Source organism: Cylas formicarius, unplaced genomic scaffold (assembly GCF_029955315.1).
Source record: "Cylas formicarius isolate icCylForm1 unplaced genomic scaffold, icCylForm1.1 PGA_scaffold_5__7_contigs__length_24384050, whole genome shotgun sequence".
Taxonomy (NCBI): Eukaryota; Metazoa; Arthropoda; class Insecta; order Coleoptera; family Brentidae; genus Cylas; species Cylas formicarius.
Window position 1 is genome coordinate 10,021,368 of NW_026844341.1, and position 21,923 is coordinate 10,043,290.

The 21,923-nt window shown below is 32.8% G+C and overlaps 1 protein-coding gene across 1 annotated transcript in view; it reads left to right on the forward strand.

Annotated features, from left to right (window-relative positions):
* The window catches only part of LOC132702098 (unextended protein), a 60,589-nt gene that overhangs the window by 17,923 nt on the left and 20,743 nt on the right, over positions 1-21,923 (forward strand). The window contains exon 5 of the mRNA XM_060670521.1: positions 20,735-20,971. Within this exon, the coding sequence (XP_060526504.1) occupies positions 20,735-20,971 (237 nt within the window). The remainder of the gene's footprint in view (positions 1-20,734; positions 20,972-21,923) is intronic.

Below are 21,923 nucleotides of genomic sequence, written 5' to 3' on the forward strand. Positions count from 1 at the left end.
GACCACCATTTTCCTGAACACAGTTCTCATGCACTGTAACTGTATGATGTCTTGCATTTAGTAACGTTTCCGGATTGTCTCTTAACTGATTGATCGCCTCCGAAATCGTTTGCCGAAGTTCCACCACATTATTTCAAGGAGTTCTATGCATGTGATTTTGTATGTGTCTCCAAAAGAAAGCCGGGGCTGTCGGCTGGCTAATCCATAGTTTCGCCATTCACTATCCAATCCCTGGGATATTCCATACTAAGAAAATTTTTAACTTGCACAACATTGTGAGGAGGGGCACCGTCTTGCTGCCATATAATCAGTACTATATATTTAGAGGTAAATCTTCTATATATTGTTCTATTTGGTGGTCTAAGGATTGCAAATAATGATCTCTAGTTAACTGTTGATCTATAAATATCAGACCCAAAATATGCCCATCTATGACACCACACCATACATTAATTGATTGGTACCCCTGGATTTTTATTTTGTGTATTTGTTTAGGATTATTTAAAGACCAACATCGCGTATTTTATTTATTACAACGCTTTCTTGTAGTGAACGAACTTTCATCAGTCCATAAAATGTTTTTCAAAAAATTGTTATTCTCACTGTCTATTTAAAAAATTCAAACAAAACTGCGTCCTTCTTTGACATTGTTCTACACTTAGTTTTTGAGTTTTACGAAATTTTAATGCATTATATTTATATTCTTTGAAAACTGAGTGGATTGATCCTCGAGAAATACCTGTCTCATATCTCTAGTAATAGAGGAAAATGGATGCGCTTCATAAAATGCCTATATGTTTGCTATATTTTCTTCGTTTAAAACGTTATGATTCCGGTATACCTTTTTACCATTTAATACGTTACCGTTTTCTGCAAATATCTGGGCCAGTCTTGGAAATATCTGTTTTGACCTGCAGTTGAACTTTTATTATTCAGGAAGTATACTTGAAGCATATCACTTTTCATTTCACGGGTGCTAAATTCGCGAAAAACCATTTTAACAGTAATGACATGGACAATAATTCAACAAATTTCCTATTTTTGCCAATATGTTAAAAACGGGTGGACTAAAACATAAAGTGCGTTGCATCTTTGTAATCGGAATAAGATATTCTATTACACACATATATATAATATACAGGGTGTTCCATTTTAAAAAATATTCTATAGGCTTGTCAGTGATAGTGTTTTGTTTTATACGTCACTTGGACCAAAACTTGACTACTTATCCTATATTTTATTTTTTTGCATATCTTGATATCTCTAAAAACAAAAAAGTTAAGTCCAATCAAGTTAAATCGAACGCACGGTACATGACTGTACATACCAGCAGTTGTTGCTTTTTGATGCCTTCTGATATTCTTTATTAAAGTTAACTTATAGTGAATAGGTCCCTAAAATGTGCAAGGAAAAATTCATTATGAATTTGACATTTGCTTTTTATGACGCAGAGCGGCTGGTATTTTATTCACTTAATAGTTCCTTCTTTATCAAGTTATCTTCAAATTCAATGTCGATGAAGTTGGAGTGAGTCTTCTCTATGACTGCAAGGTTTGAAGTATATACTTTGCCATAATTAACATAAAAATCCTCGTGGAAACAAATTGAATCGTTCTTACTCTATTTGAAGATGTTCTCTCGTTCGCTGACTTTTTTATTACGTCTTTATCAAACGGTAGCCTTGACGATGCTTGGAGTTAGGTACTATCTACATCGATCAGTTACGCTCGTAGCTGATAAGCTCACTTAATAGATACTTATTTAAATTATTGACGTATGAAAAGACGACAAATGTACACCTAAGAATCGTTACTGATAGCCAACTAATTACTTATCCGTTAATCCTTTCATTATTTTGGTGCACGATATTTTTTTGTTACATAAAACGTCGCACCATTTCACAAATCATATTTTGCTAATAAAAAATAAAAAATAATAATAATAGTAATAATAATCTTTATTATCTAACGGATTAACATTCATTTAGAAGACAATTTCATCGTAAAAAATATTTATCTATATTCACTCCAGCAAAGCAGTAGCGAAACATTTAATCCCTTATAGTTTTTCAAATGTTTTAGTTTTTAATGTGATAAACTGTGAGCGAATTGGTTAAGAAACGTCAATATCATTAATTTCATCAGCTGATAGAGAAGACCTTTGATCAAAAAATTGGTTCTTGGAGTTATTAATTGAAATATAGGTGATGCCCTTACAGTTCTTAAAGGGACATGAAAGTTCAGCTGGCTCAGCAACTCAGGGCAATCCACTAATGAATTGCAAAGTTTATATAAAAACTGAAATGAAAGGTACCTCCTGCGATTCAACTGTGCGTTTTCATTCTGAGTGATGTATCTGCGAAATATTGGTTGCTACACAGTTGAACCGTATTAAAAATTAAACACATTGAACAAAACAAATGGTTTTGTCCAACATTTTATATGGGATTAGGTATAGGTAAAAAATTATGGGATTTCTGAAGAAGAGGCTTTTATATTTTGAGGAAATGGGGATAAAAAAATATAATATAAAAATATAATAAAATAAACAACAAACTTTTAAAACCATACTTTTTACAAAACTTCTGGATTCCTTCTGCGTCGGTTTTTGCCTAGTCGAAATTGCTGACGTTTTGCCAATCATCCTATTGGCTTCTTCAGAGCTTGACTGACAACTGGATGCCAACAGGATGATTGGCGAAACGTCAGCAATTTCGTCTCAGCAAAAACCGACGCAGGAGGAATCCAGAAGTTTTGTAAAAACTATTAGTGGAAGTTTCTTCGAACAATTTTAAAACCATATCAATATTAAAACATTTAAAGTTTATAAAATGGAAAACGCTTGCATGATTACAAAAAAAAACGTGAGTCACCAATAATAATTAATAATAAATCAAAGAGTAAAATTCAAAGTTGACACTATTATGAGGCTTATTATTCAAATAGGTCTGTGGTATAGGTAAAAAATATAGGAAAGAGACAGACCTGTATAAACCGAAAGAAAACACAAATTAGAAAAGGCCATAAAAAATCAACGTAGTTTAATTTTAAGCAATATTTTAAACATTCAACGAATAAGACTTCTATGGTTACAAAAAAACACGTAAGATTCACCGTTAATGGAAATAAATCCTAGAGTAAAATTTGAAGTTGAGAGAATTAAAAAAAAGCATTGTAATAGTATTGTATTAAATATTTCCCTTCCCACCATAATATATGATTTTATATTTGGTATCCATTACTTTCACTCCTTGTTTTTAGCCCTTCCTAATGAAGATCAGCCATCCGCCATTACATTGAATAAGGACAAACTAAATATAACTCGGTCCCTTGCTTTTTTAAATTTTGTTTCCAAAGTTTTTCAAATATATTATCGTATGTGTAGTAGGTAAAGGATCGCTGTATCCAAGCATTTGAACTACGTCTGCAGCTCAATTTAGTAGTCTCTTTGCATATCTAATGGAGTGTTACTCTACGCCTGTTTTAAATAGCACTTACTGATGAACTGTTGATCAAGGAATTAAGATTTTTGAAATTTATCCCTCGATGCTGGCTTTATTTTTTTTTTTATTTATTTTAAAAAACACCCAATCCGATTCGCACCTGTCACGTGGACACCGAATACTTTGGGATTCTCTGGCTAGTGTTTTTCGGTCAATTCTGAGACGATTCATGCCGGTATTCTATTTATAATAAGCCTAGAATATACGCACACCGGTTTTAACCCAATTTATTAAATCTTTTTTTTTGCTTCCAACACAAACAGACTTTGTTTTAATTATGTCGGCTAGTTTATAATATTCGAAAAATTCTGCTCCGGATAATTTTGAATATATTTCCCAAAACATCAATTTAACTACGAAAAATGAAAATACTACAATTAGCATGTTTTTATACGCGATTTGAGGTAAAAGAGTGGGAGATACAGAGTGTCATAGTTTTATTTTCATTTGTGTTGTTTGCGTTTTTCCTAATAAAACCAAAATCGGTGGGCGGGAGTTTTTTGACATGATAAATTTAAATTTGTTCTTAATTGTATATGGGACGACTACCTACATATTTTTTCTCACTTTCAAAGCCTCCTGACTTTTTCTAACTCCCGTATTATATTGTTAGTTAAAAAATGAACCTCTCAATTAATTTTACGTGAAAAAGGTTAATTAAGCATTATTTTTTACTTTTTATCTTAAAAAGACTTGAAAAATGAACATAACACCCTGTGCATATACAGAGTGAATCGCGGTTCGAGAAATTATTTGTTTCCCGTATTTGTTTGTTCGAAATAATTACATATATATTACAGCCATATTTCATTTCGTACAGAGCTGAAATTTTGGCTGTAATGTCTCTACATTACTTTCCACCGAAGTGGTATTTTACGTAGTAAAAAAAATGATTTTATGTTCAACCAATGCGATTAAAAATTTGAATAATTCTATAATTAATGACCGTTATTAATAGCTATATATAAGCTATATAATAGCTATAATATAAGAGTTACATAATTTAAGTTTGTACAAACAAAAATTTTCTACTATTTTAATCCGTCTGCACTCTCCGTCGACGATAAAAAGTTTTTCCGATAATTCATTTGAATAATCTTTATTTCTTCGCTTTTTAGGTTTCGTTAATAAAGCATTTGTTTTTCTTTTTTAAAGAAACTTCTACATTTGCCGACGTTCCGCCAATCTTCCTGTTGGCTTCATTTGGCTTAGTTTGACACTTACATATATGTATGTCACAATAATTGAAGTATAGGAACCATGAGCCATAAATTGGCAACGCTTTTAATTTGAATAAAATGACTTTTTCCCAATTTTGCGTAAGACAGAAAAATCACGATCGTGTAAACACTGTGCAGCGCAAAAGTTTTTACCCTACTTGTAACTAGCATCCAGGATGTTGGCTAATTTTATTCAAAATTTTATAAATATATTACAAAAATCACCGGAAGGTGACAGCGGAGAGAAAAGTGGCACCATATACTCTCGTTTAAGAAAATCGAAGCTACTTTTCGATACACGAGGAGAGTCACATCTAAAGCATCTAATATTTTTGCGGAACATCGTCATGGGAACCTGTTTATATATCAATACATATATTTTTCAGTTACAGTTTGACAGTTTGCGCTAATGGTTAAGCAGTGTCGAATAATTTAGTCGATACGCGCCGGACGAAGAAAAATTAATTTATAACCAATCCTAAAAATACGCGGTCTTGATTTTAAAATACACCATAACTGATTTTATGCGGAAAACTGGCGGCGGCTGCCAAAAAATTTCCATTGCGTCTAAAGTATCGTCTAGAGTCCCGCTACTTTTTGTTGCACTTGCGTAGAAGTTACGTCACGATCTTACTCGATTGAAGAGAAGTAAAATTTCTCCTTACCTATCGAACAACAAAATAGTGTCTTAGTATAAAGAGTTGAAATAAATGGCTTGTTAAATATGCTAGGTGAAAAGGATCATATTTAAACATTAGTTCTCCTGTGGCTGTTTTAAAACAATTGCGAAACACTGAAGGGGTTGATATATTGTTTAAATGAAGGTTAGTTTGTTATATAAAAGTTGGGTCAAAGCCAAACATAATGTTTCTAACACACTTGCTGCATATTTTTTAATTATTTTAAGTGAATGGAGGGGATTGAGTTGAACCACCATTATCATTTGTCTTAACTAAATTTTTGTCACTTTTCAATTTGAAAAAATAATGTAAAGCATTGTATGTAGAACAAAATATTTTAGAAAAATAATTATATCAATTATCTTATTATTTTATTATCTATTATTACTTATAATTACTTAAATGATTAGATAATAAATGTTTAATTCAATTCAAACTAACTGAGCAGTGTCAAAAAAAGCAATAATAAGAAACGCCTTGAGAAGTCACAGCAGTTCACTTTTTTTTTATTTAATACGTTTTTTATATCGCGCAGCATTGCTTTGGATTTTTTCTATTTGGAAATAAGATTGAACTGACATGGCTTTTACATGATGAAAATCCATTTAACAAAATAAATATGAACTAAAAGTTCAGATTTTCACGAAATTATATATATTCACATGACAATTGTTTCGACATTTGATAAAGACACGGTGCTGTGGAAACAATTATCATGTGAATATATATAATTTCGTGAAAATCTCAACTTTTGGTTCTTATTTGTTTTGGAAATATGATATTAAATAATATATGTTTTGAAACTTAGTTAAGAAGAATGATACAGGTTAAAAAAAGTATATATGCAGAGTGTTTTTACATAAAGTTTAAAAATAAGAACATTATTTTCCTTCATATTTGCAGCGCGTTGTCTGCCTAATATTTGTTTTGAAACTCCCTGTATATGTAAGGTTGCATTTTTCTAATTTTACTATACTTTCCAACTGTAATTACGTGAAAATCCGTATAGCAACAATTTCCCTTACATCATTTTTGGCAGAAAATATTAAATATCTGGTAAACTGTTTGGTTTAGGTTTTTTTTTTTCGAATTCCAATTGAAATAAGCAAGTTCACACAGCGGGTACCCCTGTATATAAGCCATAAATCTAGAGTTGGACAAATATTTTTGCAACCAACGACCTAAGCAAATATTTAAACGTAAATTTCGCATTGTTTCTTAAAAAACGTTTAAACAAATAGATTCGAGATATGTCAACTTACCTTGTAATAATTACGGCATAATCTCTAGTATGATAATCTGACGCACATAACGCAGATTAAAGGCAGTATTTTTGTTGAAGATTCCCTGTTGCCGTTCCTTAGTCTCTAAAGGACTTTAACAGTCGATAATACTTTTAAAATAAGCGACGAAAGTCGATTTAAAAACATTAGAGTATAGTAATCTAAGGCACCGAATGAATAATGGGTAACATACATTAAAAGAGATAAAATATAATATTACTGAAACGTTTTATATGTTTAGTTCGTTAAACTTGTTCGCGCACGTACGCTTTGTCACCCGTTGATCCCCAGTACACTGATACAGTATCGAGATACAGGGTGACTTAAATGATTCTAAAGTTGCGCATCGATGTTCCGTTTTGAAATTGAAGTTATTTTTATTACTTCCGGTTTTTCGTTTTTTTAGGCTTCATCTAATGGTCAGGTCAAAAGTCCCTTATGACGTTTCGTTTTTCTCAAACCATCATCACATTTATTTTTTCTTATTGTCGCCATATTGGATTTTTGCAGTGTTGAATAGAACCTTTTTATTGATTTATTCCAAGTTGTATTCGTGTTCCCTCAAATTCGAAATATTGAACAAAAATTTGTATACCATAGCAGTCTATGAATTTTCAAATCTGTCGATGACATTTAAATATCCGGTGGTTATGCTATGTTGTTAAAAATTAACTTTACTAATAAAGAAAATGGAGATATGGAAAAACTTCATTATAAAAACGATCCAAAACGTTGTCAAGACATCGAAAATGTATTTGAACATGTATATGTAAGTTATTGGAATATACGCTGAGTTTGCTTCGTTTGAAAAACTTAGATAAAATTAATGAAAATGAAAATTAACGAACGGATATTTTAAAAAAGTTAACAATAATAATGTCTATACGTAAATAAAATAAATAAATTACATAAGATGTTTAAAATGTCCGTGATTCTACTCTTCTCTGCGCGATGTATTTCCCGTCTGCGAAATCTCCCAAACTCTCTAATGATGTTCGATATTTTGGTATTCAGCCCTAACGTAAATTGTATTGTTAGGTGTGCCCCATAAAAATTGTATTGTATGTGTAGGCGGGTAAATCATCCAAGTAGTCTTCAAGCGTTGACCTCAAAAACTGATAATGCGATTCTCCATTCAGAGTGTCGTTAAAAAAATGAGGACCCAAAATGTCTTTATAAATACCTGCCTACACATTAACACTATATCGATCTTGCGGTCGAATTGCTCTAAGGTTGTTAATGCTCCAGATATGTTCATTGTTTCGATTGAATGTGCCAAAATTTGTAAATTTTCTAGAAAATCTGGAAAATCGGGTTTCCTTTGTAGCCAATTACAAAATTGTAATCGCCATTTGGTATCACTTGCATGTAATTTTTGGCAGATAGGAATTTTGTAGCATTTGAAAACACGTTTTGTAGAAGTCTCCAAGCACTGGTATAAGAAAAATCACCTACATCAGAGTAAAATTATGTTTACCTGCAAAATGCCAACTTTTATTGAAAGGAATAAAATATTGTCATGTTAATCTTACCTAATTAACTAAATTTCTTTAGTTGCCTGATTCATTCTGTCTGCTTATTTTGATCTTGGTTTTTCAAAAGTAGCAAACTCAGCTCAGATTTTTGGCCTGGCCATAAGATGATGCCTAAAAAGTTTATTTTTACAGATTTTTGCTAACTTTAAAAATAGAGACGTAAAAAATAAAATCGAAAAATAGGAAGTAACAAAAATAGCTTTAATTTCAAAACGGAATATTATTGAACTCATCGATGCGCAACTTTGCAATAATTTGAGTCACCCGGTACCGTTACCGTTACCGAGACCTTAATGGTGAGAGTTGAATTTGAAACACCCGGTATAACACCGTAGGATAAATAAATTTAAATACATTCAGAGACTAATATTATGTATTGAAATTTGTTAGTTTTTAGTTATAAGTGGAACCACGGACAGGCTGCTATTTAGTAATATGTTTAGCAGGTTGTTGACTGTTTCAGACTGTCGGCCGAAAAATGGAGATATTTAATTATTAATTTCGTCTTGGACTTTTCGAACAGATCGTCGCTCATATTATTGAAGAGACATATTTTTCCAAATAAATAAGAACTAAAAGTTCAGATTTTCACGAAATTATATATTTTGACATGACAATTGTTTCGACAACACCGTGTCTTTATCAAATGTGAGATTTACAAACTACCTGCTACTATATATACCGAAAAATGACCCTAAAACCTTAATTAATGTTGTTGCGAAAATTAAATTCAATAAAGGAAAGGTATCTAAATCTAATTGATTGTTAAGCAATACATTTGAATGTCTCATTTTGTGAATCTCCATGGCTTCCAATAAATTTAATTTTCTACGCATTAACGAACATAAAAGAGCGTTTAAAAACAATAGTCTAGATTCTAATCATGCTACACATTTAAACCCAGAAAAACACATTTTTGACGACAATTTTGATATTTTACATACAGGCACAAAAAGTAGAAAATTAAATTTATTGGAAGCCATAGAGATTAACAAAATGAGACATTCAAATGTATTGCTTAACGATCAATTAGATTTAAATACCTCTCCTTTATTGAACTTAAATTCTGACAACATTAATTAAGGTTTTATGATCCCTTTTTTGGCATATATAGTAGCAGGTAGTTTGTAAATATTACCTTTGATAAAGACACTGTGTCGTCGAAGCAATTGAAAATCTGAACTTTAAGTTCTTATTTATTTTGATAAATGGATTTTCATCAAGTAAAGCCACCTCAGTTGAACATATTTTTCCATTTCTACAGATTCTAATTTCCTGAAATTTTTCTACGTATTTTTCACAAATGGTCCCTTAAAATATATATATTGATATCATAAGTAGATCTCCAGATTCATAAAATCGTGTCATTAATTTCACATTTTGCAGCTGCATGCAAACTATGACCGGGAGGCTATTCGTTCAGCAGTTTATTTCCAATTGAGGCTAATATTCGATATTAATTTGTAACGACTCGCCGATCCCGCAGATTAAATTTGCGGAAGTTTATAATGATCGAAAAAAATACAGGCATTTAAGGGTTAAAATAAGCTGCAGTTTCGAAAAAAAAAAAACGTTGAGGAAAGCTATTTTTTTTCTATGCATGTATGTTTTTCCTTTTCAGACAAGATAAACATGTGTCTCCTTCGAGTGTTAAATCAAAAATGTGCTTCATTTAAGCGTTATTAAAGAGGAACTGTTTTCCCGTATACTAAATTTTCTTTGTCGATTTTTTTTTCTGATTCGGTGTAATCGGAATTTAGATCTGAGCAGTTTTTTGGTTCATTCTTTATGGAAATTGATCTTATAGTCCAACAAGGGCAATATTGACTTTATAATTTTCGATCTGGTTGGAATTTGGCATAAAGGTTAGGGGTTCAGGGAGGTACTCTTTAAAAAATGGTCGGTTCTTTAATTGCAAAATTCCTAGCACCTCCAGATATTTAGATATTAAAAAAAAACTGGATTCTGATTCCTGACCCTAAAAAAACGCTCTATGGAAAATTTTATCCGATTTTGAGAAATTACCTCGAAATCCCATTTTGGGCATAAAATTCGATGTCAATTTTTGATATTTGATATCTTCAGTAGTTGAAATGTATTTCTTTCTCTATCGAGCGATGCAGAAAAGTCTATATCAGTACCGTTCACCCTCCGGAACGATTTTTGAAAGGGTCAAAAATAAAAAAAATAGTTTACCTTTACCTTTTTCACGATCGTAAAAAAATGAAATTTATACGTTATATATTTTGCTCTTTTCATTATTCGATCGTCCTGAAAAGTACAATATTGGTCGCAATGTTCATTGCCAGGGACGATTTTTGAGGGTTTACTTTGAGGTATCTGCGGATAATCCCATTGACCTTTAATAAAAAAATCAACTTTATGGGACCAACGTAGGTAATTTAAAAACATAAAAACTACATTTTTGAAAAAAAAAAAACGCCTCAAAATTCGATACGCAGTTTTTTTCAACTTTTATATATGTTATATATTTTGGTCCTTTCGCTATCTGATCATCCTGAAAAGTACAATATTGGTCGTTATCAGGGACGATTTTTGTGGAAAGATAAAAAAATTCATTACGGCTATGGGTTGCGCGAACTTCGAGGTATTCGCAGATAGAACTTATTTACTTTCAATTTAATATTTCAACTTCTTTAGAGCTCAAAATTTGATATTATATGATGGTATGGATGGGTGGTATCAACGGCAACAACCGCAAGTTCAAAAAATGTCTATTTCAAACCACCGATCAACGTAAATTTTGTGCAATTAACAGCGAATGCTCTCAAACATCCGAGCAATAATAAAACCCGTTGTTTTGCAAACAAATAACACATTGCTTAGTAAAACTAGGTCGTAAAGCTTTCGGTCCGCCGTTTGCTTTGCTTTCATTTTGTACGCGGTGTTTGTGCTTGCCTCGTAAACACCCCCCCTAGTTCATCGAATCCTTTTTTATTATTATTTTCGCGAGCCCTAATTAGTTCGCCCGTCGATGAAAATATCGATTGGTCGATCCCTTATTTCTACCCCGTTTCCCAGAAATCGATTGCAACTGGAATGGGGAGCCTCGATTAAGAATATATGACGCAAGGGGAGTTAAATAAAACACGAACCATTTAGTGATTATTAAGGACTAAATACAGATTTTTTTAAATACTTGGTATGTTGTTGTGGAGGCGTAATTCTCATAAAAAAAAATAACAAGAACTTCGTGTGAACATCTTTTGAAACAAAAGGTGGAATAGTTTTAAAAAATAGATGTATTTTTTGTATTATATGTAGACATTTTCAAGTGCATCAAGAGACATTTTCAAAAGCGCAATTTCTTTTTAACTGTGGCGTCCATTCGAGATTTGTACTTAGGGAATTTTTTAATGCTCTCTCTACTTGCAATATCAAAACAAAAGCGTGTATTTGAAACTGCAACTTGTTCTTGGAGTTCCCCTGATATTCTTAATGAAAACTTTTGTATTCTATATATTTACATGTTATAATTGAATGATTCAGGGGAATTTTCAAAGTATAAGCAGATGCATTAAAGAAAGACAGATTTATCTTAAAATATTGTTGTTGTTTAACAATTAAACAATTAAATAAATACGTAACAATTAACAATTAAACAACAACAATTAAAAAACAAAAATTAAATAAATACGCTCCGCTAGTTTCCTATGGTGTCAAAGCAGGATTTTCATCCGTGTTACTCGCATATCAGTTTCAAAATGTTTACCAAACCATCAGCACTTTGTTATCGCGCTTATTGTGGGTCAAGAGCGAAACAAATTATTGAATTGCGGTAAATCGTGCGATAAAAATGTCATTAGATATTGATCGTCAATTCTTTGTTATGCAATAATTCGCTATACCTAGCGGGATTAATCCGCTTTAGATCGGTTACGAGGTTTTTTCTTCCAGAATAAAAAGGGGATGTCCTGTACCATTCCGCACTAACCAAAAAACTAATTTCCATTAATAAAACTCTTATGTTGCATCATTGTTTTCTACTTTTTGTAATTTTTGATCATATGCTGTTGGTCCACTAATTTCGGGTTTCTCTGTATTTTTAGACCATACGTTCTTTTTTTTTCTGCCAAGTATAAGTAACATAATAGGACAATTATAGATACCAAGTTTTAAGTAGATATTTGAAAAACTGCAAGATTTAAAAATATCTATCTGTCTCTTAAATATAATTTAGCTCGATAGTATTATAAATGGCATAATAAATGTCCGAATATTTTCACGCAAGGAATGAGTCATGAACTGGTCGATCCTTCTTTTTAATTGAACCGGTGGTCTGTAAACTTTGCTAAAGCATTCTTAACGCACATTCTTCTATAACAGAAAATTCCATGTTTAAGACACTCATCTTCGTGATCGTTATCTTCAGGATTTCATTTTTTACCGTTGCACCTCGTGATAATTCAAAAAATGAACCGTTTCTGAGAAAAGTTAAACAACAAAGGCATTATTCATTAAATCATTTTCATTGTAAATAAGTCGCACAATACCAAATCCTTGATCGGGAATGCAGAACCAAGGAGATCTTGCATTCAATGAATACGAATCGTTTTAATTACAGATTTATTTTACGTTTAACGTTTGCTGGGCGAAAGGAATAGTTTTGTACACTTTTCCTCGTCAACTGATCAAATAGATTTTACTATTTTGGTGTTTGCAGAGTTTAGAATTTTCCAGATTGTTGAAAAAAAGTGTACTAGCCCAACTAACTTGGAGACCTATAAACTTGTCTTCATTTATGGTCAGTGCCTTAGAAACGGCGACGAATGCGAACCAGATGAATACCTAAGGCATCAGTGACCAACTGAAAACATTAATTGTCTACGTCCAAGTCAATAGAAGGCACAGAGAAGAGCGCTGAAAAGACAAAGGACTCCAAAGGCAGTGTGCAAGTGGTAGCAACCAACCTAAAGCAGCGGTGACCTACCTACTGCAAACGAATTATCTACAAATAACTTCTATTGGTGATCTAACTTCTTTCGCATTTTTCGCCCAGAAGCCATTAAAATCGTTTAAGTCTGGAAACAAGAAGGACTGCTGAGAATTTAATTAACAGAAAACGACGGTGATACGGAAACCTCCAAAGAAGAAAAAATTAACACTGTATACATAAAAAAATTAACACTGCATACATAACTCTGTATAAGGACGTGCCACAATTTATTTTAATAATGTTGCGATTCAGTTTAATCACAAAAAAAGATGGAAAAAATGGAATCACATGTCCTTGTCTTTCAAGAGTTGTCAGAAAACCTTTTGCATAATTTTAGAAATAATCTGGGAACGGATGAACTTTGAGATTTCTTGCCACTGAAAGGTATTATGCTGATCTTACCAAATATTTAATAATCATGCTTCCCGTGGGTTTATTTATAATCCGGAAAATCTTCAGGTTTTATCGTGTTTCTTAAGTTACATCTGAATAATCCAGAGAAAAAACTGACCTCACAAAACGGCACCTTGTAACCACAAAGTTACTTTCGAAAAATCGATAAAATCGATTATTTTCGAAAGTATATGCAGAAATGATCAACGCAAAAAAAAATTGTCTGTCCGTTCCCTGTTCATGGACTTTTTCGGCAATAATTTCCGAACGATTTGAGATAGTCGTATCAAATTTTGCTCTCCTTTTCAACCGTCCGCGAGCTGCACACTAAGTAAAAATGGAAGCGGGGATCTTTTTTGTTTATTTTCGTCTGTTTTTTGGACATTGCTATGAAACACAACAAGTGTCCGAAATTTGAAGCTGAAGCTATCGAATTAAAATTTTGTGTATGTATGAATTTTAACCCCCTAATGGAGCCTATTGAAATTGGGAGGGTTGAGGGGTCGGGAAGTATTTAAACATTAAAAATCGCGTTTACAAGGGTCCAACAAAAAATAAATTCTCGAAAACCGTTTATCCGATCGAAGAAATTTTCGAACCTTTATTCTTCCTAATTTTCGTAAATGTACAAGGTGTGCTCGGTATTCGCAAAAACACTTAAAATGTTGTTCCTGATCACAACTAGAAGGCTGCATTTCAGTTGTCAGTTTTTTTTACATGACTATATAGCTATTACTTTCGTATTTACGGTTTTTGCATAATGTACAGGCTGTTGTGAATATTCTGCGCGATATTAAAAAATGTGGTAGGTGTCTCAAACTTGCAGCTATCGACTTCAAATTTAGAAAAGATGTAAAAATCCTTACCCACATCTGCACTGTAGAAACTGGACGCAATCAAGTATGTTTTTAAAATTTTTGGGTTATTTTGGCATCCATAAAAAAATATTTTCTCGACTATACGTTTTATTTCAAGCATTTTTTCGATTGTTTTCGACATGTTTTTTTAAATATCGACCAAAATCTAAAAGACGCTGAAAATTGTTCTTTTCCAAAGAAAATTATTAGCCGTAAATCAAAATTCGTGAAAAATATGACTAATTGGTTTACGCGGTATCATAGGCCGCATTAAGAGCTACATTTTTTGTGCTTGTGGTGTTCGTCTATCACATACGCTGCTCGAAATACGGTGTACTGCCTAGTTTCAGAAAAAAAATATTTTTTCGAAAACCATTTACTTTATGGAAATAATTCATCGACCAGAGATCGTGGAACATCCAGGGATGTAACCTTTGCTTAGAACATTTTGTGTATTATATACAGGCTGTGTTGTTTTGGGATAAAAATTCTAAAAGATTCCGAAAATTTTCGTTTTTTTGAATAAATTATTGGTCAGCTGCTTCCCATTGCTCAGAGAGCCACGAGTTTATCGATTTTCTGATTTTCCTGAAGGATGGTGCTATCAATTTTATGACATTTTTGATTTTTTCCGTACTCCTTTCTTCTATTTTCCATTAAGTTGAGGATTTTGGTAGTCATCCGTTCTTTTTAGCTCGTTCTGTCTCGTATCCCAATACATTTTCTGTACCTGTAGTATATTGGTTTTTAATTCGGTCCATCGTTTATATGCATTTTCTGTTGTGGTGCTACAGATACGAGGGTAGCGCCAAAATTTCCCGGCCTGAATATGAAATAAACAAAGTAGAGTAACAATTTTTTATTATTTTTAAATATAATCCCCCTTAACTTGAATATGACATCTCTTTATTAACAACTCAATCCCTTAAAAAATATATTCTTTTGGTTTGTCTTCAAAATGGGCTAAAATAGTCTCTTTTAACTCAACTTCGTCGTTAAACCGCAGTCCACGTAAGTCCTTTTTCAAATATCCAAACAAATAATAGTCGCTGGGGGCCATATGTGGACTATAGGGAGGATGATCTGTCTGTTGGAACTCACACTCTAAAATGGCAGCTTGTGCAACACCAGCAGTATAGACAGGTGCATTATCGTGCAAAACACGCACGCCTTTGGTCAGTTTTCCTCGACGTTTTACACGTATGCAGTCTCGCAATGTATGTAATAATGTTGCGTAATATTTACCATTGACAGTGGTATTAGTTTCTTTAAAGTCTATCAAAAGAATTCCTTCACAATCCCAAAATATTGTGGCCCCTTACGACGCCACTCGATTGATTCTTTTTTCGATAGAGGGTCATAATAGAGAACCATAGTTTCATCTCCGGTCACAATAGTTTCTATCACAGGCTTCGGTTCCAACCCACAGAGTTCCAAAAAAGACCGCGCACACTCGACACGGCGTTGTTTTTAAATATCCGAAAGGTTTTTAGGAACCCATCTTGCACTAACCTTATGCATACCTAAATGATCATGCAGGATTCGACGAACACTTGTATCAGAAAGGTTAGTAATTTCCGAGATTTCCTTGACCTTTAAACGTCGATCACCTCTTCCACAATCGCAACATCTCCTTATGACTTCCACTGGTTGACCAGTTCTTGAATCATCTTCAAGGGACTCGTGCCCCATTCGAAAACGTTTTGCCCATTCTTTCACTACAGAATAGGAAAGAGAACTTTGCCTTTCTTTAGTAGTTTTAGGTGCTAACCCTTCTTTTGTCAAAAACTTTATGACTGCTCTATACTCAATTTGCGTTACGTGCGACATTTTTTCAGACACGGCTTGTTTAAAATGCTGTCAATAAAAAACTATTTAACGCAAGATTTCAATTTTTTTTTTCGCAGCGTACTAAGATATATATTTAAAAGAAGACAAAGTTTTATCGTGATACTGGAGCTGCATCTATGTCAGGCAGGGAAATTTTGGCGCTAACCTCGTATTACGATCCACGAGGGACTTGTTTATACTGTCTGCTCTAAAAATAGAAAAAGAACTTTAGTAATAAATGTGTTAAATTGAAAGTTAATCATCGAAGTAGATCACCCTTAAATTAATGAAATTCCGGACACCCTGTATTATCTAATAACTACACGCACGGAATCAATGTCGCCCGCAAAAAGGTGAAAGCAATAATACAGAAACTGTGAAGTTATTATTAAATCCGGAGCAATTTTCACTTTTTTTTTCTTCTCTGATTCCTCCGCGGTCGAATGGTTCTCATTATTTTTGCTTCCGCCCGATTTTCCGTCCTTTGGATATCGATAAAATCCGGACTTATCCGGTCCGAACTGACGCGGTGCGCTACGTTTTTACACGACGACATTTTATTAGAATACGACCGGTGGGTTTATTATTTTTGACGTTTTGTGAATGTTAAACCGTCCTCAATTGTTCATGTTACGTTTAAATGTCTACTGCCATATAAAAAAAAACTGTTTCCTTAAGAATGTTGGCAAAATTCGAGGCAGTAGCAGACGTAATTAATTATTCGTTATTTTCATATGCAGTATTTAATTAAAAACAAAACTTAATAAACGGATAATAGTATATTATGCAACAAGTGCGGTAAACGGCATTCGAGTCACGAGTTTAGAAAGATAAAGATAGCTTTATTTCCATAAGGCTTGAGTTACAAGTGTTGGATATTGTCAGTATAATACGAATGTAAAAATATAAAATTATCTTGGTATAATTAATTACTTAACAATAATAGTAATAAGTAATAATGTTAGATAAATGACAAATGTATAAACAATAACAGACAACGAATACGTATTAAAAGGTATCACAAGAAAAAAAATCCTTAATATTGTAATAGGCGATGCGTAGCAATTTGTCTTTAAGAGTGCATCTGAATTTTGTTTGACTAGCTATCTCCTTCAGTTCGATACTCAAGTTATTATAAATTTTTACAGTCAAAACAAAGGGACTATTTGATGTAAGAGACAGTCGGTATTTTTATGTTAAGATTCGGTCTTAAATTGTACTGAATATCTGAGTTTCTTGAGAGCATATAAAGATTAGAGTTACTTTTTAGATAAGTGGCACAATTTAGTATGTACACACTAGTAAGTGTTAATAAAGAGTGTTGTGAAAATAGGTCTCGACATAAAAAATTCCACAGGCTAAACAGTAGAGTCCGTAAAATGCGTTTCTGCATCCTACAGACTTGCTCCGCTCGTGGGGAACCTCCCCATCAAACCAAGGCGTAGTTGAGACAGGAATAGACATAGGAAAAATATTATATTTTTAACAAGGGAAAAGAAACCTGATGGCGGGGCCTCCATATGACAAAGTAGTAAACAGAAAGTTTTTTGAGAATGTGGTCCACCTGTTCGAACTAGGAGAGTCTCGAGTCTACACAAACTCTACAACTCTTTTCTGTTGGATTGTGCTTTCATTGAAGCGTACAAATAAACTCTTATTTAAATCCCGTATTGAAAAGGCGCTCATCTTAGTTTTACATTCATTTAATATCAGTCTGTTAATTTTTGCATAATGTTTCATTTGCTCAACGAGCAAAGTTGTTGTTGCTCAGACGATGCTGCAGTGTTTATTTTGCAGGAGCGGAGCGAGTGACTTAACAAATTTACCAAACGTCTTGCATACTATACTTCTTCTACGACCATACATTTTTACAAAACAACGCGACAAATTTCAAAATTCATTCATGTATAATTAGGTATTTTACAGGAGGGATTAATAGTTTTCAAAGAAAAATGAATTAATCACTTCTTTTCATTGCAAAATTAACGTTTTTTACGCAAACAATGGTTATTGATTGTTTACGGTTAATATTTGAGCCAATAATCTTCATTTGCAGTCACAACGTTAAACGGTTTTAAATTCTTCTACTTTTAATTTTTTTTTAGAATTTTGTTCTAAAATCTCCCAAAGATTCTCGATGGGAATTAAGACTATTGAGTTGGCCATTCCATAACTTTTTTTCTCTACGAACCACCCATACTATCCCCCTAAATTTTCTATTGTTTTTAGATTACATTCGACGTAATTTGTTATATATATGATGTAGTGTTTTGGGTTGATTTTCTTAAGAGTAACACAGTAATCTAATCATACTCGTACTAAATTGATTATCTCAAATGCCATACGTCGTAACACGTTGTAAATATTGTATTGTCGTATTACAATTTGGCGGTTAAGTTTTACAATAGAAAAGACGGCAATTTACCGATATATTTCTTGCTGGAATTACATATAATTATCAAGAAAATGTTTTCTTTAATGATTTGTAGAAAATAAAATTTATAATAATTTAACTTCCTAAAATACTTAGAAACTTAGAACTTAAACTTAAAACTGAGAATATTTCAAAATATTTTATTTAATTGAAGTGAATTTTTGCAAAAAACTACTAGCTCAATGAAATCACATTTTTAATATATATTTTATTTTAAGATTTCTTCAAGGAGACTGATGTGAGTCTCAAAATTGCATCGAAAATCGAAGTCACAAGTTTCAAAGTGATGACGGCTACAAATTGCAGCTTTTGGTTTTCCGCAGATTTTCTGCAAATCCTAATTACGATACGCCTGACTTCAGAAAACTACTCTAATAAATATCAACATTTTCATTCAATGCTGGTGCTTTCGCAAATCTAAATCTATGGTAAAAACATTTCATACACATCGTATACAGAAAAATTAAATTGCGTAGTCGTTAAGTATATGTCATAGCTTATTTAGAACCTGCAATTTTAATCATTATTGTATAGAAAAACGAAGTAACATAGCGGCCAATATTTTTTCGCCAATAACAGGAAAATTTCAAACAATCACAATACTAGCTCTTTTAATTTGATCCGCGACACCCCCTATAAATTAGTGTGTTCTGTTCTGTTATTTCTCTGGATGGGTTTATTATTATTTTCACACCAACCGCATTCTATATATCTCGCACTTATTGTTATTTCCAAGTAAATAAACAATCGAGGCCGATTGCATAAAAATAACCATTCGACACACAACTAACATATATATAACATAACATTTGGATCGAGCAAAGCGGATTTTTCATTTTATTATTTCTTTTGTAACGACATAATATAGTATATTTTAGTCAAGGGTGCTTTATAAGCAAGTGACTAAAGTGCCTGCTAAACTATCGGAAAGGTCCGAAGTGACTAGCGACAGTGGTTAATGAAGCTGACCTATTTATAGTAGTGTTTGTAAAATGTCGCCCCCATGCTTCAAAATTAGTATCAGTGTAGTCGATAAAAGTCACATTTAACTGGAAATATAAATTTTACTTATTGCGTTTAATTTTTGAGATGTTTCGTAATAAAAAGTATTTTTTTTTAACACGATGTTCTTGAGAACTTTTTTCTTGTATCTTTATTTCACTTTTATTTTCAATTAAAATAATAACAAATGGAAGAGTACCCTAAATCAGCCAAAGACTATAAAACAATAAAAATTAAATATAAGTTGGTCAGAAGTTAAAAGGAATTGTACGCTGACTTTTGAAGGTTGATAAGATGACGTTTTTTTTCAAGATAATTTGGTTCTTAATTTTTCAAAAAACTTCCACAGGCTTCTTTCTGGATTTCTCCTGCTTCGGTTTTTGCTGAGTCGAAATTGCTGACGTTTCGCCAATCATCCTGTTGGCTTCTCCAGAGCTTGACTGAAACTGGAACAGCAATTTCGACTCAGCAAAAACCGACGCAGGAGGAATCCAGAACCTTTGTAAAAAGTAATTGGGTTCTTTTTAAAAAGTTCTATAATAATTTAGTAGCAAAATTTTCCATTGAAGTTTTTTATCTTATTATACTGCAAAGGCTTTTTCTCCAGTTCTAGTGGTTATCCACATCTGAACAATTTCGTCTAACTAAAACTCCGGTGAACTTAGCTCCTTCGATTCGGCTAAATTTAGAAATTATTAGTCGGCATGAAAACTTCGAGCGATATCAGAAATGGCGTCAACCAAGAAAATAAACTTCAGAACTCTGTGGTTAAATTCGCTTCCTTTCCAAGTTGTCCGGTTACCATGTAACGAGGGCGTACATTTGACTATTTGGTGCATCGCTTCGCTGATAATTCATTATTTATTTTGAAACTTATATACAGGGTGGCCCGAAATTAGTGGGCCAAACAATAATGGCATATGGCTGTGAATCTAAAATTATAAATATCAATTTTCGGCCAGCGGCGGAACGTTTGAGGGGTACTTTATAAATAAGTAAATTTAGAGTACTGCTTAAAAATAAACCATACTTCCCTTCCAGGTGACTACAGGAGATAACGACTTGGACAAGGACGAAGTGAACATCATCAGCGGCGCTCTGGAGCTACGAAAGAAAACCGTGTCCGACGTTATGACAAAAATAGAGGACGTCTTTATGCTGGATTACGAGGCCGTTTTGGATTTCGAAACCGTTTCTGAAATAATGAAAAGTGGTTATTCCAGAATACCGGTCTACGAGGGCCACCGACAGAACATCGTCACCATGCTCTACATTAAGGTAAGCGTAGGTGAAAGCGAAATCCATTGGTTCGTGGACCGGGGTTTATGAAAAATAAAATTCTTATGTGGTCGTCATTTCGGTAACTTTACTGCCTTCTTTGCGACTGTAAAAGAGATCACCGGGTCCATTCTAAAAAGAAATTTCATATGGACAGGTGTCCTAAACGTCTTACTTTTGAGATACAGGGTGGTCAAGTTTTCTTATTTCTTATTGAAATATGTGGTCAATATAAAATAAAAATATACAATAGTTAAATAAGAACAAACGTTGTTCAGATTTTCACATAAATATATTTAAATGACTGGTTTGAACGCTCGTGTATTATAGTGTCTGTGTGTGAAGGTTTATGGTATATTGAACAATCTAATTTGTTTTGTGCTTTAGTTATCGTTAAATCCAAGAAAGATCTCAGTAGTAAATTTTATGCGATTGTGTGAAGAGTTGATATAATTTAAAAAGGTATCTAATTGTCTCTCAGTGCCTACGAAACACGCAAAAACATCATCCACATATACACACAAAATGGCTGCCTTTTATTCTTTTATTCATAGGCTGATAACTATCCCTCTTTCTTTGAAAAAGAATTAAATGTTATAAAATAAATAGCATTCAACAATGGATATGACCCGTCACTGATAGATAAAATTTAACTAAGAAACAATTTCAAAAAACTTTGAATTCTATATATCCCCGTTCAATTACTGTATCTCAAGGTTTTAAAACATTAATATACATAGGAGAATCTAGTAATAAAGTTTCAGACCATCTCTCGACATGTGGCCTCAAAATTGCTTTTAAATCTAATAACACCCTAGGAAAATTTGTTAAAAACAATAAATCTAAATCTAATAGATCCCAGAATTCTGGAGTCTATAGATTAAATTGCGGATCATATTCTACGATTTATATTGGACAAACAGGTAGATCTTTCAAAAAACGTATCAACAAA